This window comes from Lithobates pipiens, unplaced genomic scaffold (assembly GCF_037356315.1).
Source record: "Lithobates pipiens isolate NorthernLeopardFrog02 unplaced genomic scaffold, aLitPip1_a1.2 Scaffold_27, whole genome shotgun sequence".
NCBI classification, from domain to species: Eukaryota; Metazoa; Chordata; class Amphibia; order Anura; family Ranidae; genus Lithobates; species Lithobates pipiens.
This window is the reverse complement of record NW_027507788.1, coordinates 225650981-225673906: the sequence shown is the minus strand read 5'-3', so window position 1 is coordinate 225673906 and position 22926 is coordinate 225650981. Positions and strand designations below refer to the sequence as shown.

The following is a 22926-nucleotide window of genomic DNA, read 5'->3' as shown; positions in this document are numbered from 1 at the left end:
GATGATCAGTGTAGTGCCCCCCTTACATTGATGGTCAGTGTAGTGTCCCCCTTACATTGATGATCAGTGTTGTGCCCCCTTACATTGATGATCAGTGTAGTGTCCCCCTTACATTGATGATCAGTGTTGTGCCCCCTTACATTGATGATCAGTGTAGTGTCCCCCTTACATTGATGATCAGTGTAGTGCCCCCTTACATTGATGATCAGTGTAGTGCCCCCTTACATTGATGGTCAGTGTAGTGCCCCCTTACATTGATGATCAGTGTAGTGCCCCCTTACATTGATGATCAGTATAGTGCCCCCTTACATTGATGGTCAGTGTAGTGCCCCCTTACATTGATGATCAGTGTAGTGCCCCCTTACATTGATGATCAGTGTAGTGCCCCCTTACATTGATGGTCAGTGTAGTGCCCCCTTACATTGATGATCAGTGTAGTCCCCTTACATTGATGGTCAGTGTAGTGCCCCCTTACATTGATGATCAGTGTAGTCCCCTTACATTGATGATCAGTGTAGTGCCCCCTTACATTGATGGTCAGTGTAGTGCCCCCTTACATTGATGGTCAGTGTAGTGCCCCTTACATTGATGATCAGTGTAGTGCCCCCTTACATTGATGATCAGTGTAGTCCCCTTACATTGATGATCAGTGTAGTGCCCCCTTACATTGATGGTCAGTGTAGTGCCCCCTTACATTGATGGTCAGTGTAGTGCCCCCTTACATTGATGGTCAGTGTAGTGCAATATATGTTTTTAAATGGCACCTGATCCATTCTGACCATTGTATTATAGCATACCATACCTGGTGTAAATGTGTAGAAAGTTGTATTGCACTGGCAGGTATTAATAACATTGTTACAATGCTCATCATCAGCACAGGAATCACTTCCACAGGAAACAGGCGCAGCCACTGGAGAGACAGAAAAACATTAAAGTTCATTCTTCTGGATTTCTCATACAATATTCACATTCTCTGTAAGGTGAAATAATTATGTAGTGATCACCATAGAACTTAAAGTGTTTGTAATCCCTGACAATCATGGCTCGCAGGGGTCTCAGTGGTGACCCCACCCATTCTCCATGGGCAGGGCCAGATTAAGAACATCATGGGCCTGGTGCTGAGGATTTTGGTGGGACCTTTTATAAACAATAAATAAATAAAAATGCAAACAATTTTTTGTTATAACAAATTTAATTAAAGAGAGAGAGAGAGGGGATGAAAGAGGTGTGAGGGGTAAGGGAGGGAGGATGAGAGAGAAAGGGGGGGGTGGGAGAGAGAGGACGCACATGAGCATGTGTGGGAATGACATCAACGCAGCCTGGCCAAGGCAAGTGACTGAAGGCACAGAACCCAGAAGGAAGACCGGGTGAAGATGGAAGTGCCCGGGCCCCGCCGGATTGATCACAGCACAGCACCGGAGGGCTCAGTCTGACAATTTAAAGCGGAGGTCCACCCTAAAGTGGACCTTCCGCTCATTGGAATCCTCCCCCCCTCCGGCGCCACAATTGGCACCTTTCAGGGGGGAGGGGGGTGCAGGTACCTGTACAGTACAGGTATCTGCACCCACTTCCTGGATAGATCTCTGCGAAAAGGGGTGTAGATCACGCCCCTTTCCGAAAGTGCCCCGCTGCCTGCTGGGAAACACACAGATCCCAGAGGCAGCGGGTCCATCCTCATTGCGCAGCGCGACTCGCGCATGCGCAGTAGGGAACCGGGAAATGAAGCCGATAGGCTCCACTTCCTGATTCCCATACCCAAGATGGCGGCGGCAGCACCCGAGAGACGATCGAGAGATCGGCTTCGGGTGCCGACATCGCGGGCGCGCTGGACAGGTAAGTGTCACTATTTTAAAAGTCGGCAGCTGCAGTATTTGTAGCTGCTGGCTTTAAAAAAAAAAAAACGCGAAGTCCCGGGGGACTCCCGCTTTAAGTGTACCCTAATATCCTAATAGAGAAATATTTGGGCTCAGATGGCACAAAAAATCAGTCACTGTATAGTCTCTATTTGAGTATGAGTATTTTAAAATGTTAATAACAACAGCATTTGTAATAATACAGGGGGAGCACCGTCGGCAGCAACAGTCTTGAGAGGAGAATCAGGACATGTGCTAATATGCTGGGCATACTTGTACATTATGGCATAACCTACCCCAGGGCCTCTAAAAAGTAGTAATGTTAGAAAAGTTTACTACCGCTCTAATATCACAGGAGCCTCTCATGGGGCCCCCTACTGACCCTGTGGCCCTTGGGCAGTGCCTAAGTGCATAGTTGTCAACATTTCAAAAATATTTTCAGGGACTTTTTTTTACAAGTGCTATATTTAGAGTAGCTGACATCCCTTATATTCCTCTATACATCACAATAGTAATAACAACATTAAATAAGTTCTAATAATGGGGCAGAACAAATATGAGGACTGTGAGATTTCCTTTAGTTGAACTGACAAAAGTGCCCATTCTAGAGCTGGTAACATTGAGGATATTCAGTATAATTTTAAAGAACAGTTTTTGTGGGTAGGAGGCATAGGGGAGGAGTATGGATGGTATAAAAGTGTGAAATATGTGCAGGTGAGGGAGAGGAATGTGGAGGGTCTAACAGTGGGCACTTTGTACATGAGAGGAGTGCAGAGGGTATGGCAGAAGGCACTATGTACAGCAGAGGAGTGTGAAGGGTATGACAGTGGGCAGTATGCACAGCAGAGGAGTGTAGAGGGTATGACATTGGGCAGTATGTATAAGAGAAGAGTGTGGAGGGTATGACAGTGAGCAATATGTACAGGAGTGTGGAGGGTATGACAGTGGGCACTATGTACAGGAGAGAAGTGTGGAGAGTAGGACAGTAAGTATCAATTTCAGGAGAGGAGTGTGGAGGGAGGGTATGACGGTGGGCACTATGCATAGGAGAGGAGTATGAAGGGTATGACAGTGAGTAGTATGTACAGGAGAGGAGTGTGGAGGGTATGATGGTGGGCACTATGTACAGGAGAGAATTGTATGACAGCGGGCACTATGTACAAGAGAGGAGGAGTGTGAAGTGTATGACAGTGGGCAGTATGTACAGGAGAGAAGTGTGGAGAGTATGACAGTGGGCACTATGTACAGGAGAGGAGGATGAAGTAATCTGGGAAGGAAAAATGTAAAGGTTTGTGGAAGGCTGTTTAGGGACTGCGTAGTGGTTAAGCGGGCCATACATGGATTGAAATGACACCAATTAAGCAGAGACCAGCCATAGTCGATCTATGTATGGGCTAGCTGGTTTTACACAAGTCAACCTATTAACCGACTTGAGTACAACCAGCCTGTCAGGTTTTCCCCAAAACATTTATTGCTGCCAGCTATAGTTAGCAACACGAATCATTGTATTGACTGGCAGAACACAATAACACTGCGGGAGTGATCGCCCCATTCACAGGTCAGCAGGTGAGAGGGTGTGGGGGGACAGGCTGGGGAGAGATACTAGTCAGTCCCTGGGTAGGCACTGGTTAGTATCAGAGCCAGATACACACAGGTTACATACGCCACGATCGTTAGAGCGAGAGCAATAATTCTAGCACTAGACCTCCTCTGTAACTCTAAACATGTGACCTGTAAAAAAATGTAAAGCATCGCTTAGTACACAACAAAAAATCGTGCTAACTTTAGTGGGTTTTTTTATGAATGAAACAGTTTCTTTCCAAAAAAAAGTTTGAAAAATTGCTGCGCAAATATAGTGTAACATAAAAAGTTGCAAAGACCTTCATTATATTACATAGGGTCTCTGCTAAAACAATATATAATGCTTGAGGGTTCTGAGTAATTTTCTAGCATAAAAAAAAATGATGATTTTTACATGTAGGAGAGAAGTCTCAGAATGGGCCTGGGTGGCGAGGGGTTAATTATCATAAGTAATATACAAATAATTATTATAAGCTCTGTGAGTTCATCCTCTCCGTCTGCTGCAGAGTGTCCCAGCTTGTATTTATACTGCCGCTCTGTATGTAGCTTCTGACAGGCTGTGGGGGTCTCTGTGACTCCTGATCGCCAAGTTACAATCCTCAAAGTCGATCTTCTTTTTTTTTTTTTTTTTACTTTTTTTTTTGACAAATGGGCCTATCTTGAGAAAGGGGCCTGGAGCTGCAGCTCCAATAGCCCCTATGTTAATCCGGCCCTGTCCATGGGCCCACGTAGCCTCCGGTCACAATAGGTTTTACACTGTGTCGGTGGGGAAAAGCACTTGCCACATCACCCTGTGTACGTATTTCAATAAACTCAAAGGGGCCAAGCTGGCCGGGAAGGGGTGTATCTAGGCCTATGCCAGGCCCTGTGAGTTTTCAGTTTCATCTACATAGGGTGACAGGGCAAGCTCTTTTGCACTCTGTCCCTCTGCCCAGCCCAGTACAGCCCTTCCTCACCCTGCTCAACCATGCACACACACACGCTGCCAGGTGAAAGTGGTGGGTTTTTATGTGAGACTGGAAGTCGGATGGCCCATCCACCCCAGATGGATCCCAGGCCGTGCCCTCTGAGTTTCCTCCTTTTACATGCAGGCCCCCTGCTTTCACCCAGCGGCACCCACCTTGTGTGCACATGCAGCTGGCAGCAGGGGAGAGAGCAGAGAGACAGTGAAACAGCCACCATACAGTCATATGTCATCCTTATGTAAGTAACACTGGCACACAATGGGAGTATCTTGGCACAAGGTTGAATCGGCGGGTGATAGCGCAGGGGGGGGGGGGGGGGGTCCCAGGTCATCTTTTGCCCACAAGTTTCAAGCTATGCCTCTGCTACCAATGGACAATTTTCTCCTTTTTCGGTCTTTTGAATATATGGGATACATGGAGCAATAAAATGCTTTAAACGGGTTCTGATGCCCAAGGCCAGTAAGAGGGTCTTCAGATTATGTGGTACTGTGACTGGCTGCACATTGATGATGTCACCAGGAGCACACCCTACCTCCTAATGATTGGTAATTGACCACGAGCTGTTGGTGACAGCACGGTCACAGTTCTGGGGGTCAGAGTAGTTGGGGTCAGCGAAGCATACATGTTGAGGCTGAATGTTAAGGTCCACCCACCCTTCCCCCCACATATAAGGGTATTTTTGCTATAAAGGAGTTGAACATGTTTTGCTATGCCAATATGACCAGATGGCTTACACCCAAGAGTCCTCAAAGAACTCAGGTTATAGCCAAACCACTTTTCCTAATCTTAATGGACAACATACTGGCAGCACTGGTACCAGTTGATTGGCGAAAAGCCCACGTGGTATCAATATTCAAAAAAGGGCAAAGATCTATTCCTGGGAACTATAGGCCTGTCAGTCTAATATCAGTAGTTTGGAAACTATCCGAGGGGATGATAAGAGACCATATCCAAGAATATGATAATGAAAACAGAGTAATTAGCAGTAATCGGCACAGGTTGACGAAATGTCGCTCTTGCCAAACCAACCGATTAACATTCTTTGAGGAAGTGAGCTGCCATCTGGACAAAGGTAGGCTTGTGGATGTGGTGTATCTGGATTTTGCAAAAGCATTTTTATACAATCCCCCACAAACACTTAATCTACAAACTGAGGTCAGTAGGTATGGACCATAGGGTTTGTTCTTGGATAGTAAACTGGCTAAGGGGACGTGTCCAAAGGGTGGTGATAAATAACGTGTCCTCAGAATGGTCTACAGTGGTCACTGGGGTACCCCAAAGCTCTGTCCTGGGACCAATTCTGTTTAGTTTATTTCTAAATGATATAGAGGATGGGATGGATAACTTGACTTACATGTTTGCTAAAGGACAGAAAAATATACAGGGCAATAACATCACAGCAGGATGTGGAAACCTTAAGCCCCGTACACACGAGCGGACTTATGTCCGACAGATTTCCAAAGGAGTTCCGTCGGAGTTCTGCTGGAATTCCGACGGAGTTCTGACAGACTTTTCGGCCGAACGGACTTGGCCACACACAATCACACTAAACTCCGACGGATTCGAACGTGATGACGTACGACCCGACTCGAATAAGGAAGTTCATAGCAAGTAGCCAATAGCTGCCCTAGCGTCGGTTTTAGTCCGTCGGAGTAGCATACACACGAGCGGAGTTTTCGAAGGGGACCGGGTCCGGCGGAGTTCCTTCGGGAAAATTTGAAGCATGTTCCATTTTCTAAAGTCCTTCGGACTTTGGCGAGTCAAAAGTCCGTTGCAGCCCACACACGATCGAATAGTCTGACGGACTCAGTCCTTCGGACTTTGGATGTTGAAAAGTCCGCTCGTGTGTACGCGGCATTACAAGAAGACCTGAATAAATGAATGGAGTGGGCAACTAGATGGCAAATTATGTTTAATGTGGAAAAATGTAAAGTAATGCTCTTGGGGGTTAAAAATATTGATGCAAGTTACTCTCTAGGGGGAGAACCTCTGGGGGAATCCAAGATGGGCAAGGATCTAGGGGGTCCTAGTAGAAGACTGACTGAGCAATAGCATGCGATGCCAAGCTGCAGCAAGCAAAGCCAGCAGGATATTAGCATGCATTAAAAAGGGAATTTTGAATGCAATAGTGAATGAGTGGATAATGGAAATGGATTACATTGAGAGGATGGAGACCCTCCTGGCACATGAATTTGATATACATGAAAAATTCCACCAGGTATGGCCCCCTTGGAGGACTTTTAGGGAGTCATCAAGAAATAATGGAATAATTTAGGGGAACTTGAGCAGAATATAAATAGGTCATAATAATCTTTCAAAATATGATGTTTATGTGTTGCCATCGTCCCCCCCCCTTTTTTTTTTCTCTCTTTTTGTTTTGTAGTAGTCTCTTTTTGCGCCTTTTTTTTTTCTTTTTTTGTGTTGATGTTTTTGTTATGTAAGCTTGCATAATGTATTTGTAAATTGATTGACGGTATGGTTATGCCATTAATGTATGCATATTTGTCTATTTGTATAATCATTTTCTAATAAAATTAAGTTTGAGAAAGAAAAAAGGAATTTACTCCAGAGATAAAACTACTATTCTGCCACTTTATAAAACTCTGGCTCGGCCGCATCCGGAGTATTTCCGTACAGTTCTGGGCACCAGTCCTCAGGAAGGATGTACTGGAAATGGAGGGAGTCCAGAGAAGGGCAACTAAATTAATATGGGGACTGGATGACCTCAATTATGAGGAATGACTACAAGCGCTACATTCACCCCCCCCCCCCCCCCACTCAAGCCCCTCAATAAGAGACTGGTTTAAAAGGACTGAATACATATACAAAACGGAGTATCTCTTTAGTAGAAATGAAGATCAGAGTGTTTCTCAAATATTTGGAAACAATTGAAATCTTTTAAAGAAACTAGGAAATATGTGGAGATATGGGCAGAATAGGTAAAGGGGGTAGGCCAGAGGTGGAGGGTCGGGAAGAAGTGGAGGAGGCACAACAGAGGAAGAAGAGAGATGTGAGTGGGGGAGGGAGTAGAAGGGGGTGGGATTTAAGGGGATATGGGTTGAAAGTACATTTGATATATTTGATGTATGTTGTGACAGTACGGATCCCTGTCCTAGTGACTGTCGTCCAGGATTCTTCAATAGGCAGGTTGAGAGGCTCCAGGGACGTAACGCGTACGGAACCACGTGACTATGTGACGTCACCCGCGTCCTCCGTTCATACTCGTGGCTATTATGATCGTCTTTACTGCTGATCCTTCGCACTGGGGAACAGTGCAGAAATATGTAAGTGCAATAGTCGTTTAATAAATTTGTATTTATTTTACCATACAGAGAGCACTATTTTGTACCTTTAATGCCATTGCATGTCCGCTCGTTTTTGGATACATGTGATCTATACTGCTTAGAAGTATATCCCTAGCATTGTAGAGGCTAAAATGAAATACTACATTTACCCTGTGCTAAGGGACTGCTTGTTTGACCCTATCCACGCTGAGGGGTGCATTAAATGAGGTGATCTGCTAGCACTCTCGATTGGTGGAGGAGATCACTTGGTTGAAGAGAATGTCTTACTTGTTCATTAATAGGATCACCCTGTATGGACACTTGTTGGTGCCTCTATGGACTCTCTTTTCTTGCAATTACAATATATTATGTCTTTTTGTGCTTAATTGTTTTGCGCTGCACTGCTTTGTATTTATTTATTTATTTGATTTGGAGGCAACTGTTTTATCAGTTTCCTCTGTGGTTGGTAAAACCCAGTTGGGGGCCTGGAGATTTCATAGCGATCTGGGTGGCATAGCATCTCCAATCCTGGGCCCGGGTTTTGGGAACAGCCAGGAGTCTGGCTTGTTTGTTGTACAGGTGAGTCCTGGGCTTATAGCAGAACCAGGACCAGGGTTCTGGGCTCCACCTTCCCAAGGAGTCCAGGCGCGCAAGGGGAGAAGTGTACCTGTTGACACAGGACAGTCTGGCAGAAAACTAATAGGGCCCAAGCCGGTGGGCTGTAGCAGCCAGGAAGCTGTAAGAGAGCGTGTCACCAGAGGTAGAGAGTGGGTACCAAACAAGGACACAGTTACAGGGTCAAGAGGACCAAAGTCAACGCCTGAACAGCAGTGCTGACCAGAAAGCCAGGTGGCTCGATATTTTCCATTCGTTATTTCATTATTGCTTTGAAGTTGAAACCCCTGTGTGAGAATCCTGGATGCGGGGGCGGACTGACCATTCGGGTACTCGGGCACTGCCCAAGGGCCCCATGCCACCAAGGAGCCCCATCAGGGTTGCCAGACGCAATAAAACCAGGGACAGTATGTAAAAATCTGTGTTTTTTTTTTAAATCCCAAGATTATAGCTGCCCCACCTCTCCAGTACCTTTTCAGTGTGTGTATGTGTATTCTGCGTGTGTATACTGTGTGTGTATGCTGTATGTGTGTGTGTGTATACTGTGTGGCCCCATATCTATTGCCTGGGGGCCTCATAATCTCCTATTGCCTGGGGGCCCCATAATCTCCTATTGCCCGGGGCCCCATAATCTCCTATTGCCCGGGGGCCCCATAATCTCCTATTGCCTGGGGGCCTCATGAGTTGTCAGTCCGCCCCTGCCTGGATGGAATAAACATAAATAAACATATCTTTTGTGTATTGTTTGGTCCTTGACACACCTGTGCAGTCGGGTGGTGTTGGTGGCGTCGGCCCCGTTGCATCCCCTTTTGCCTGGGTCGGGAGCTGCGATGCGCACTGGGGGACGCCCTCCGCCCTCCTCATCCATTTTTTTGGTTGGGGGCGGGGCGCGTTCTCCCACTGCGTATCGGCGTCACACTTTCACCGCCGGATGTGCGGCATCACCTTGATGGGTGCCGCCTTTCCGGCGAGTTTGATTTACATCCTCACGTCACCTGGAGTGTCGGTGTGGACGCGGGCTCGGAGTGTTTTTGTATCCCAGGTCCGGCGTTCTCCACTCCTCCCCATGGTGTCTCTGAGTGTGTGACGTTGGGGGCCTTCTGGCGGCGGTGTGGTTGTGTCCGTGGTTGGCGGCGGCAGGCGGGACCGGAAGGACCGGGGCTAATCACTTACCATATATTGCTACCTCTTGTTTCCGTGTTTTCTCCACACACAAGGTATCTTTGCACTAATAGTTTCAGTGTCCCTTTTTCTTTTCACTTTCCTTTCATTATCACTCTGTCACTTGGATTTCAGATTGGGTCATGGTATATATTGGCCACTCCTTCCCCCCCCCCCCCCTCCCTCTGCCAACCCCTCTTACACTCACATATACCCATCCCACTTCCTTTTATTGCACTTTTCCCCCATATAATTTACATAACACCTGTATCTCTTATCATGTATTTTTTCACCCACTAGGCTCATACTTACACGCTGATTTTGTTCTCACTTATCAAACGCCCTTGTTGTCCCGGTGAGCCTGTGTGTGCATTCTGCGGGCCTCTTTGCCGCCGGATGGGCCTCCTCAGCTCCCGTACCATCGCTCTGGGTGCCTGGTGGCTTTCGAGACTGCTCCTCTGACTGCATGGCTATGTGTAAGTGACCACTAGGTGGGTTTTTCAACCTCCCTATGTTCCATCACTGCAAAAATTAATTTACTACTATTCTGTATTTTCAGACTAATCACGAGTTTGCTCCTGATGACCGGTGTTCTGCCTAATAGAGTCCGGCCATCAATATGTGTCCGCTCCGTACTGCGCATGCGCAGTACGGAGCAGACGAAGCTTTGGAAAATCTCCAAAGCTGAACGGCGCCTGCGCCGTGAGTGGAGGTGGTAGCCCCACCATCCAAGCGGACATAGGGTTGTGAATTTTAGAGGGCCCCTCGCGGGCGAGCTTCGCTCGCCACGCTTCGGGCTCGGCCTCGCTGCGCTCGGCTCTTTTTTATTCTAACTCTATGTCCACTTGGATGGTGGGGATAGAACCTGGACTCACGGCGCAGGCGCCGTTCATCCTCGGCAATTTTCGGAATCTGTGTTCCTGTGTACTGCGCATGCGCAGTACGCAGGGGACAGCATCTGATGGAGGACCCTATTTGACAAGACACCGTCAGTAAGCCGCGAAACGCGTAGAGCTAATAGTTGCCGTGCATTTTGGTACCCCAACTCTAATCAGCATTAATTTTTGAAATACTGCATTAATTATGTTTTTTTTACTAATTTATTGCAACAACCAAGAAGTCATAGATTCAAAGTTGTTGCCTATACTGTATTATTTGTCTAATCTATTACTATATTTGGTTATTCCATGTATATAATGGAGGTGCGCTTTTTTAACTTATTCTGTATCGGTCATGATGGATGTATAAAGCAAAATGTTGATGTCAAGAATGTGTCTGTCCGCGCACCTCTCCAATATACATGTTATTATGTCTTGTTAGAAAAACGAATAATCAATTTTTTTTTCCCTTTTTTCAATAACCAATTTGTCTTTTTTAACCCCGTACTTCATTTAAAGTCCCGCTCAGCTCCTGTTTTTAACTTTGTGCCTTACAATGGATAGGGATGGAGGCTATGACCTCATTTAAAGTCCCAAATTTTCCCCTTTCCCCCTTCCCCATTATGTGATTATAAATAAACATAGGCCAAAAAAGCCCTTAACCACTTTCAGACCGGACCAATTTGCTGGTCAAAGACCAGACCACTTTTTGCGATTCGGCACTGCGTCGCTTTAACTGACAATTGTGTGGTCGTGCGACGTGGCTCCCAAACAAAATTAACGTCCTTTTTTCCCCACAAATAGAGCTTTCTTTTGGTGGTATTTGATCACCTCTGCGGTTTTTATTTTTTGCGCTATAAACAAAAATAGAGCGATAATTTTGAAAAAAACGCATTATTTTTTACTTTTTGTAATAATAAATATCCCCCAAAAATATATAAAAAAACATTTTTTTCCCTCAGTTTAGGCCGATACGTATTCTTCTACATATTTTTGGTAAAAAAATCGCAATAAGTGATTATTGATTGGTTTGCGCAAAAGTTATAGCGTTTACAAAATAGGGATAGTTTTATAGCATTTTTATTAATAATTTTTTATTACTTTTTTTTTTTACTAGTAATGGCGGCGATCTGCGATTTTTATTGTGACTGCGACATTGTGGGGGACCCATTGGACATTTTTGACACATTTTTGGGACCATTGTCATTTATACAGTAATCAGTGCTATATAAATGCAGTGATTCCTGTGTAAATGACACTGGCAGTGAAAGGGTTAACCAGTGGGTGGCAGTGTAGGGGTTAAGTGTTCCTAGGGGTGTGTTACTAACTGCGTGGGGGTTGGGCTTTCATTTAGTGTACACTGATCTCTGCTCCAATCACATGGAGCAGAGATCAGCGTCACTAGTTGCTAGGCAGAATGGAAAAATGTTGTTTATACAGCATTTCCTCCATTCCGCCGCTCCGTGAGACGATCGCGGAGATGCCCGCGGCGATCGAGTCCGCGGGTCCCGCGACCGGACTCACGGGGGTCCCGACCAGCGCGATGGCACGGCGGCAACGAATATTGGACGTACATGTACGCCAATATGCCTGCCCATGCCATTCTGTCGACGTACATCGTCGTGCGCTGGTCGGGAAGTGGTTAAACTGCACATCTGGCGTAGACTCAGCTGACTGATAAGCTCTACACTGAAGCTAAATAACCCCAATATTACAATGTATAAAAATGATTCAGAAAATTTAATAAAGCTTAAAAATAAAAAAAATCCCCCTGGAGAAGAGACGCCTGAGAGTAGATTTGATAGAAATGTACAAATATATCAATGGTGATCCCAGCTTAAGAACGAAACTTTTCAGTCCCAGACAATGTAAGAGGACACGATGAGACTGGAAGAGAAGCGATTTAACCTTAAGCTGTATGGGGGGGGGGGTTTCACTGTCAGGACGGTAAGGATGTGGACCTCTCTTCCACAATCGGTGGTGTCGGCAGGAAGTATGGATAGTTTTTATGGAGACTCCTGGAAGTGCATCTTTGCAAACACAATTTATGGGAAATGATACACGCACACACACCAACACGGGTCAAACTGGATGGACTGTTGTCTTTAGTCAACCTTACCAACTCTATAATGTATGTAATTGAAACCATTAAAATTCTCAGTGTAAAAGTTTACTTACTGCTAGTAGAATTTCCAGCGTTATAGTAATCATAATAGGCTGAGATAAAAAAAAAAATATCTGTTAATTGGAGACATCAACCGGACTGATACTAATTCTTCTGGATATCTCATACAATATTCACATTCACTGTAGGCTAAAATAATTGTGTAATGATCACCATAGAAGTTAAATCCTTTGTAATCCCTGAAAATGGACAATCTGATCCCTTTTTGGTGTATTAACCACCTCCCTACCGACCACTGTATATATATATATATGTTCTGGCCGGGAGGTGGTTATACCGGGATGATGGTTGAGGTTACAGCCACGACCCCGGCGTCATTTTTTTCAGCCAGCGATTCTCTTTGAATAAAAGTATTCCAGAGCAGCTGAGCAGCCGCTGAAGTACCATTAGAAATGGTGGAAGGGAGTCCCACTCCCCTCCTGCCGCCATTACCGGGCTCTCCTGAGCAATCAGGAAACCTGGGAGCGATGCCACCGGCGGCATCCATCACCAGCCTCACAATGAGAGGAACTCAAGCTGTTGTTGTCACTTTCGGCTCTTCGTTTCTTTTTTGATATGGGGCCAGGGAAGAAGCTTTGTCAGACCGATCTGTGTCTGATCATCTGCATTGGAGCCCAAAGGAGAGATGGAGGGGTCTAATAGACCCCCCATCTATCCATAAATAGTGCCTGTCATCAGTGGCGGCTGGTGTTTTTTCTTGTTTGGGTGCACCTCAAACCCCCCATCCCCTCCCCCTTCGCTGTCTGCTGGTCCACTGGCACTTCCCTTATCTAGTCGGTGGGTACATCGGGCAGCGGTGGGCACAACGGGCAGCAACAGGGATCGGGCATCGTGGGGCATCAGTGGACATCAGGCAGCGGATCCTGTGTCTTCTCCTCCTTGCTTTCACTGTGCATCTCCTCCCCTCCTTCTAGGCAACCAATAGGATCCCCTGTCCTTTCAGCCAATCAGGTGATGGCTATCAGACCTGCTTCACAATTGGTCGGGAGGGGGATCAGTGTTGCAACAGCAAAAATGTATTTGCTGTTGCAAAACAACTGCGTCCAAACCCTCCCTAATTTGAAGCCTATTAGAGCTTCTGGCTCTTATCAGGTGCTTCAAAAAACAACCCCCCCCCCCCCCCCCCACCAAACCACCACCATAGGAATTCATGCGCCCCGCATCCTGAAAGAGGACGGGCGCATAAATAGGAGAGGTAGGATCCCTGCTCCCACAATGGACGAGCCGCCCCTGCCTGTCATTGCTATTGCCATCAAAAGGGATGTATACATTCCATTTGACAGCAATAAAAGTGATAAAAACAAAACAAAAAAACACAGCAAAATAAATAAAATAAAACAAAATAAATACCCCATGCTCTCACTCAGTGGCGACTGCACATGCATTGGTCCCGCATGCATGTGTAAAAAGTGATCACAACACACGTGAGGTATCACTGCAATCATCAGAGCGAGAGCAATAATTTTAGCACCAGAGCTCCTCTGTAACTCTAAACTGGTAATCTACAAAGACTTTTAAAGCGTCACCTATGGATAATTTATATTACCATAGTTTGTCACCATTCCACGAGCGTGCACAATTTTAAAGCGTGACATGTTGGTTATCTATTTACTCTTATGCTGCATACACACGGTCGGAATTTCCGACAACAAATGTTCGATGTGAGCTTGTTGTCGGAAAATCCGTCCGTGTGTAGGCTCCATCGGACATTTGCTGTCGGAATTTCCGATAACAAATGTTTGAGAGCTGGTTCTCAAATTTTTTGCACAGCAAAACTTCCGAGAGCGTGTGTACACAGTTCCACAAAATTCCACGCATGCTCAGAATCAAGCAGAAGAGCCGCACTGGCTATTGAAATTCATTTTTCTCGGCTTGTCGTACGTCTTGTACGTCACTGTGCTCTTGACGTTTGGAATTTGTGTGACCGTGTGTATGCAAGACAAGTTTGAGCCAACATCCGTCAGAAAAAAAGTCTACGGTTTTGTTGTCGGAATGTGCGATCGTGTACGTGGCATTACACTGCATTCAAAAGGCCGCTGTGCAAATACCGCGTGACTTAAAATATTTAAATGAAGACCATTTTATTCTCTAGGGTCACTGCTTACAAAAAAAAAAAAATATATATATATATATATATATATATATATCTATATATATCTATATGGGTTGGGGGTTCTAAGTAACTTTCTACAAAAAAAAGTAGATTTTTACATGTATGTGATAAACGTTTGCCGGTATTGAGTGGGACATATGGAGCAATAAAGAAAAATTTTATTAGAATGGGCAGTTTTCCCTTACTTCCTAGTCAGATGACAGGTGTCAGACAAAACAGGAAGTGAGGGAAAATCTCCCTCAAAGGGAACAAAAACAGCAGGACATATAATTGAAAACAAAAAAGAAATAAATGATTTGTCTGCAGTTGGGCTTTAATATATGTGACCGAAGGAACATTAAAAATTACTGTAACCAAAATGTGACCATGACATGACTTACCTGCATCCATAAGGGTTCTAGCATTTCCTGCTATTGGTTGGGTAATATTTGCTACAGATTGAGAGCTGCAGGTCTGTAAGGAAATAAAAGTAATTCAACAGAAATTCCAGACAAGTGAAATCGATGAAGAAACAGCAAATTGTTTCCAAGAAAAACCCCACCAGTCACATCATCCACGTTCCTCTATCCGTGTTATCCCCACAAAGGAAACAGTGGAGAATGCGGGCACACCAGGTTCTTCCATCACTCCAATGGTGATACTTCCCTGGAATGGTTTACATTTCCCCCTCTGCATTGGTTTCAGTCTCTCCCAGGGATCTCCAAACTATGGCCCTCCAGATGTTGTAGAACTACACGTCCCATGAAGCATTGCAAAACTCTGACATTTACAGACATGACTAGGCATGATGGGAATTGTAGTTCCTGAACAACTGGAGGGCCGTAGTTTGGAGACACCTGCGTCTAAGCCATATCCCCCACTGACCTATTTATTCTACATTGTATTGGGGCAGCGCAACACCATCAATTGTCCTTATTAAGATTGAGTATGACACCATCACTTGTCTTTGTTAGGGTTGAGTATGACACCATCACTTGTCTTTGTTAGGGTTGAGTATGACACCATCACTTGTCTTTGTTAGGGTTGAGTATGACACCATCACTTGTCTTTGTTAGGGTTGAGTATGACACCATCACTTGTCTTTGTTAATGTTGAGTATGACACCATCACTTGTCTTTGTTAATGTTGAGTATGACACCATCACTTGTCTTTGTTAGGGTTGAGTATGACACCATCACTTGTCTTTGTTAATGTTGAGTATGACACCATCACTTGTCTTTATTAGTGTTGAGTATGACACCATCACTTGTCTTTATTAGTGTTGAGTATGACACCATCACTTGTCTTTGTTAGGGTTGAGTAAGACGCCATCAATTGTCTTTGTTATTGTTGAGTATGACACCATCACTTGTCTTTGTTAGGGTTGAGTATGACACCATTACTTGTCTTTGTTAGGATTGAGTATGACACCATCAATTGTCTTTGTTAATGTTGAGTATGACACCATCAATTGTCTTTGTTAGGGTTGAGTATGACACCATCACTTGTCTTTGTTAGGGTTGAGTATGACGCCATCAATTGTCTTTGTTATTGTTGAGTATGACACCATCACTTGTCTTTGTTATTGTTGAGTATGACGCCATCAATTGTCTTTGTTATTGTTGAGTATGACACCATCACTTGTCTTTGTTAATGTTGAGTATGACACCATCAATTGTCTTTGTTAGGGTTGAGTATGACACCATCACTTGTCTTTGTTATTGTTGAGTATGACACCATCACTTGTCTTTGTTATTGTTGAGTATGACACCATCACTTGTCTTTGTTATTGTTGAGTATGACACCATCACTTGTCTTTGTTAATGTTGAGTATGACACCATCAATTGTCTTTGTTAGGGTTGAGTATGACACCATCACTTGTCTTTGTTATTGTTGAGTATGACACCATCACTTGTCTTTGTTATTGTTGAGTATGACACCATCACTTGTCTTTGTTATTGTTGAGTATGACGCCATCAATTGTCTTTGTTATTGTTGAGTATGACACCATCACTTGTCTTTGTTATTGTTGAGTATGACGCCATCAATTGTCTTTGTTAATGTTGAGTATGACACCATCAATTGTCTTTGTTAGGGTTGAGTATGACACCATCACTTGTCTTTGTTATTGTTGAGTATGACACCATCACTTGTCTTTGTTAGTGTTGAGTATGACACCATCACTTGTCTTTGTTAGTGTTGAGTATGACACCATCACTTGTCTTTGTTAGGGTTGAGTATGACACCATCACTTGTCTTTGTTATTGTTGAGTATGACACCATCACTTGTCTTTGTTATTGTTGAGTATGACACCATCACTTGTCTTTGTTAATGTTGAGTATGACACCATCAATTGTCTTTGTTAGGGTTGAGTATGACACCATCACTTGTCTTTGTTATTGTTGAGTATGACACCATCACTTGTCTTTGTTATTGTTGAGTATGACACCATCACTTGTCTTTGTTATTGTTGAGTATGACGCCATCAATTGTCTTTGTTATTGTTGAGTATGACACCATCACTTGTCTTTGTTATTGTTGAGTATGACGCCATCAATTGTCTTTGTTAATGTTGAGTATGACACCATCAATTGTCTTTGTTAGGGTTGAGTATGACACCATCACTTGTCTTTGTTATTGTTGAGTATGACACCATCACTTGTCTTTGTTAGTGTTGAGTATGACACCATCACTTGTCTTTGTTAGTGTTGAGTATGACACCATCACTTGTCTTTGTTAGGGTTGAGTATGACACCATCACTTGTCTTTGTTATTGTTGAGTATGACACCATCACTTGTCTTTGTTATTGTTGAGTATGACGCCATCAATTGTCTTTGTTATTGTTGAGTATGACACCATCACTTGTCTTTGTTAATGTTGAGTATGACACCATCACTTGTCTTTATTAGTGTTGAGTATGACACCATCACTTGTCTTTGTTATTGTTGAGTATGACACCATCACTTGTCTTTGTTATTGTTGAGTATGACACCATCACTTGTCTTTGTTATTGTTGAGTATGACACCATCACTTATCTTTGTTAGTGTTGAGTATGACACCATCACTTGCCTTTGTTATTGTTGAGTATGACACCATCACTTGTCTTTGTTATTGTTGAGTATGACACCATCATTTGTCTTTGTTATTGTTGAGTATGACACCATCACTTGTCTTTATTAGTGTTGAGTATGACACCATCACTTGTCTTTGTTAGGGTTGAGTATGACACCATCACTTGTCTTTGTTAGGGTTGAGTATGACACCATCACTTGTCTTTGTTATTGTTGAGTATGACACCATCAATTGTCTTTGTTATTGTTGAGTATGACACCATCACTTGTCTTTGTTAGTGTTGAGTATGACACCATCACTTGTCTTTGTTAGGGTTGAGTATGACACCATCAATTGTCTTTGTTAGAGGTAAGACTGGGTTTGGGCTGAACCCAAACTTATCCCTAGTCCATGTTATGGCTGCAGATGGGCATAACTGTGAATTCTGGCGGTGGTATCTCAATATCAGAAACCAGCCAAAAGTTGGCCATTAATTCAGCTTTAATGCAACGGCAACATTCCACCTGTTTGGTTTGCATAAACAGCAGAAGATCAGGAGGGAAGCTGGCATCCTTATGCTCAGTGGTGTGCATTTTTAAAAATTGTTTTGGCCCTAGAAACTTTCAAGCATCTTAATAAGGTTGTGCAATGATCAGAAAGCCAACTGTGGACATTGGGGCAGCACAATGCCTTATTGGTTAGCACTCTTACCTAATTGAAAACAGGCGCCTCTGAACATAGACTGTATGATTTAAAGCGGAGGTCCACCCTAAAGTGGAGCTTCCGCTCATCGGAACCCTCCCCCCCTCCGGCACCACAATTGGCACCTTTCAGGGGGGAGGGGGGTGCAGGTACCTGTACAGTACAGGTATCTGCACCCACTTCCGGCGTAGATTCTGCAGAAGGTACGCCCCTTTCCGCAGAATCTACGCCCCTTTCCGAAGGTCCCCCGCTGCCTGCTGGGAAACACACGGATCCCAGCGACAGCGCGTACCATCCTTATTGCGCAGCGCGACTCGCGCATGTGCAGTAGGGAACCGGGAAATGAAGCCGAAAGGCTCCACTTCCTGATTCCCATACCCAAGATGGCGGCGGCAGCACCCGAGAGACGATCGAGAGATCGGCTTCGGGTGCCGACATCGCGGACGCGCTGGGCGGGTAAGTGTCATTATTTTAAAAGTCAGCAACTGCAGTATTTGTAGCTACTGGCTTTAAAAAAAAAAAAAAAAAAAACTGCGGACTCCCGCTTTAATGGGAAGCAAAGAATATTAAAAATTCACATTGAGGTAATAGATGATAGGCACATTAGAACCAGTGATAGACGCTGCATCGGGCATACAATCGTTACACCTCTCGTATGGGCTGTCCTGGCCAGCAGGATGCGGCTATGGTGGAGTGAAACCGAAATCGAGGGTAGGAACGCATCTGGAGCCGAAAAATCGAGGGCTGGAATGCAGCTGAGGCTGAATGGTGAGAAGCTGGGGACGCAGCACTGACCGCGATGGTGTCACTGATGTGCTGGCGACGCGTTTCAGAGCATGCGCACTACAAGGGTGTACACAGTGCGTGCTCCTTTGTCAAACCCATATGAGAGGAGTAACGTTTAATGGACACAGCATTCAGCCCGATGCAGCGTTTTTCACTGGTTTTAATGTGCGTATTACCTCAATGTGAGTTTTTAATGTTCTTTGTTTCACATCAAATCATACAGTCTACATTCAGAGGCGCCTGTTTTCTTTCTGTTTTTGCATGTCTGGAGATCGCTTAAATTCCCCTCACAAGGTTGGCCCTGACACAGTGCTCTGTGTTTCCTTTGTACGGAGCTAGGAGCTCAAAGGACTAACTTGATGGACTTATGCTTTATTCAAAAACACTTGTTTGGTTGCACCACTACCCACCTGTTTCTCTTACCTTATTGCAATGGGGACCTAAGTTAGAATCCCAGCTAGGACACTATCTGCATGGAGGTTGTATGTTCTGCTTGTGTTTGTTTCCTTTGATGATTTGCTGGTAGAAAAAAAATTGTCTCCTGTCTAAATTAGTCCTAGTTTGTGTGCATATGAGATAGGGACCTTAGATTGTAAGCTCCTTGAGGGCAGGGACTGCTGTAAATGTATAGTATGGAAAGCGCTGTATATACTGTTGGCACCAGGTCGCTGGGATGTGAGGTCTGGTTATCAGATGAAAGGTGGGATTGTTATACACACTTCACTAAAGTTTACAATAAATGCTTCTCCTAACCGCCAAAACCTGTCACCTTGGGACTAGTGGAAGCTCATCTAGAGAAAGAAAATGCCTGGGGCTTTGAGGGCCTCTTGGATCAGTGGGCCAATTGGTCAGATGACTCGCTGCCAATATGGCTAAATAATCTCTAACTGCTTCTTTAGGCACAAAAATCAGAGAACACCCTCTATGTGTATGGTGAGTCTTACCGAATTACAATCAGTAGCGCAGAGTGCAAGATCGGCATAGAGATAGATGGTGTTAGAATTGGTGATCTGGAAGACTTTCATAGCAAACCAAGCTTCACTGCTGACTCCATTGATTCCCACTGTTAGCTCATCAGCAGATACATCACTAGATGGGCACCTGGATAAAGAAACCGTCCATCAGCTTTCAGTTACTGTAATCTAAAGATTAGACACAATAATAGTGATAAATACTATTACAACCGAACAATATAAGGGCTGGGTTCGTCATTTATATATATTGTGACACGTCGGGTTTCTTTGCTCAATGGTAGTGCCAAAACAGTAGGTTAAAGTGGTTGTAAACCCTTACAACACACTTTGACCTACAGGTAAGCCTAGATTAAGGCTTACCTGTAGGTCCAAGCAATATCTCCTAAACCTACACGGTTTAGGAGATATTTGCCGAAAGACAGGCACCGCTGTCTACGGCGCATGCGCCGTATGACAGCGGCGTGCAGGCCAGGGCCGTCTTTAATATTGATTGGACCCTGGGCAAACATTTTCTTAAGGACCCCCTCCCCACATGCAATTTCGCTCTCCACCTTCTCTGAGACATACCATAAATAGCAGCTAGACTTAAAATCAGTTAACTGTGTCAGATCAGGCAGCGCTTGCGATTGGTTGCCAGAGGTTACAGCATATCATGACTGCTTACTGACTGGTTGCTAGAGGTTACAGCACTTCTTAAGGCTCACTGATTAGTTGCTAGAGGTTACAGCACTCCTTAAGGCTCACTGATTAGTTGCTAGAGGTTACAGCACATTTCTGCTTGTTGATTGGCTGCTAGAGATTGCTGTACAGTAATACTGCTCACTGGTTGCTATAGGTTACAGCAGATTTTCTCCTCACTGCAGGGGGGCATGATATACCTATGAATGCTGCCTTTATTTACATATCAATGCAGTTGGCCTCAGCTATTTATATATGCATGTCACTGCTATTTACATATGAATGCCAGTATTTACATGTAAACACAGATCTGCAGGTGAGTCATCTGTACACCACAATATGGCAGAGCTGGGCAGCATTAGTAGCAGCACTTCACACTGAGATATCAGGACACAGCACAGGACTAAAACTTCAAGGGACGAGGGAATGCAAACTGGGATAGTTGGCAAGTATGAGGCATCTGCTTTGGTCCCCACAACAATGACAGGGCCCAGGGCAGCTGCCCCTTTTGCCCTGCCTTAAAGACGGCCCTGGCGCAGGCGCACTGAGCGCGGCATCGTCAACGCCGAAGATGCCGTGCGCGTCAGCTTCCGTGCGCATGCGCCGGAGTGACGTCATCGCGGCTTCGCCGAATGACAGCGGCGGACCAGTGAGACCCCACCGAGAAGATGGATGCGGCGGACTACAGGGGACAGCGGTGACATCGCTGGCTCCTGTGTCAGGTGAGTACCACATAATGGACTACTATGCGATGCGATGCGATGCATAGTAGTCCATTATGCTTTGCGTTTGCAGGGAATGAAAGAGGAAGTAACACCAATCAGGGTTTACTTCCTCTTTAACTCTATGCCAGATAAAGTTTTCAGGGCTGTCCTGACCATTTTTATTGAATAGAACATCAAAACTTCCCACAGGTTTGTCTTCCCATGCAGGAGGTTCTTACCACCACGGCAAAAACACAGCATTCAACCTCCTGGCTCGCTTACGGCAGCTTTACTGCTTCAAGTACCTCTTCAGGGTCTTCCTGACCATTAGTACCTTTTTGGTCCTCCTGACCATGAACCATGTCCGAGTATTTTTGCACAGACACTGCATCCCAGCTCTGTCTCTTCCGTAAAGCTTCCTAGCTGCTCCGTCCCTCATGGGCTTTCTCTCAAGCTCGGGCCTTGCTCTGTCCTGACATGGACACCATGGTGCATAGGAGCATCTTTCACGGCTCCCTTCACACACTGAACCCCTCAGGAGGGTGGGGCCCTGAGCTCTATCTCTGGCTGTTATATGCGCCTGAGCCATTAGCGTGCTCGCTTCCTACGAAATCTGGCGTAAACCACCATTTTACCCAATGACACAGGGGTCACCCTGCCACAATATATAAATAATAGCTGTACAAGACATGGCGTGCATTCATTATAGTATATCTGTTACTCAGGAGCAAAGTCGTTCATGTACATTTTATTTCGTAGAATCATTTTGTCATACACAAGAAATGATTAGTGACCCATATTTCTTCAAACTTCAGAATTACTTACACCTATATGATTTTCTTCTATGATTAACCACCTCAATACTGGACACTAAAATAATAAAACAAGTAAAGGGGCAACAGCTGGAGTAGATTATCCCACAAAAGTGAAAAGAAATAAAACAAGAAAAAAAAAAAAAAAATAAAAAAAAAAAAACAAGAAAAAAAATAAAAAAAAGACATAAAACATATGACATATATAATCACATGACAAATGATAAAAAAATGATTAAAAAAAAAAATGGTCTGAAAAGACAGGGCTGAAGTCCATAAGTCATTGGGGAGTGAAAAAGAGTCCAACAGAAAACATGTTCCAGTAACACTGAAAGAGACAAGGAGAGAGGCGCCCCTTAGGGTTGCCACCTGTCCTGGATTCACCCGGACAGTACTGGTTTTGGACCACGTGTCCGGGTTTCAGACTGCATGAAACCCGGACACATTTATTCACACTGAACTGTGGCTAATTGTCCCGGGCAGGAGGAATAATCTACTACCCCCCCCTCCCCCCCCAGTCAGTGGGATCTCTGCTCCTCCATAGAATTGGGCGATCTGTTGATTCGTCACACAGAGCTCTAATCAGAAATGGCCAGATCCT

General features: G+C 44.7%; 1 protein-coding gene across 1 annotated transcript in view; it reads right to left on the bottom strand.

Moving 5' to 3' along the window:
* LOC143933026 (uncharacterized) overlaps window positions 1-22926 on the bottom strand; it is a 156553-nt gene that overhangs the window by 53511 nt on the left and 80116 nt on the right. Inside the window, exons 15-18 of the mRNA XM_077455944.1 lie at window positions 20102-20258; window positions 15016-15088; window positions 12516-12554; window positions 803-910 (exon numbers count right to left, since the gene is read on the bottom strand). Of these exons, the coding sequence (XP_077312070.1) occupies window positions 803-910; window positions 12516-12554; window positions 15016-15088; window positions 20102-20258 (377 nt within the window). The remainder of the gene's footprint in view (window positions 1-802; window positions 911-12515; window positions 12555-15015; window positions 15089-20101; window positions 20259-22926) is intronic.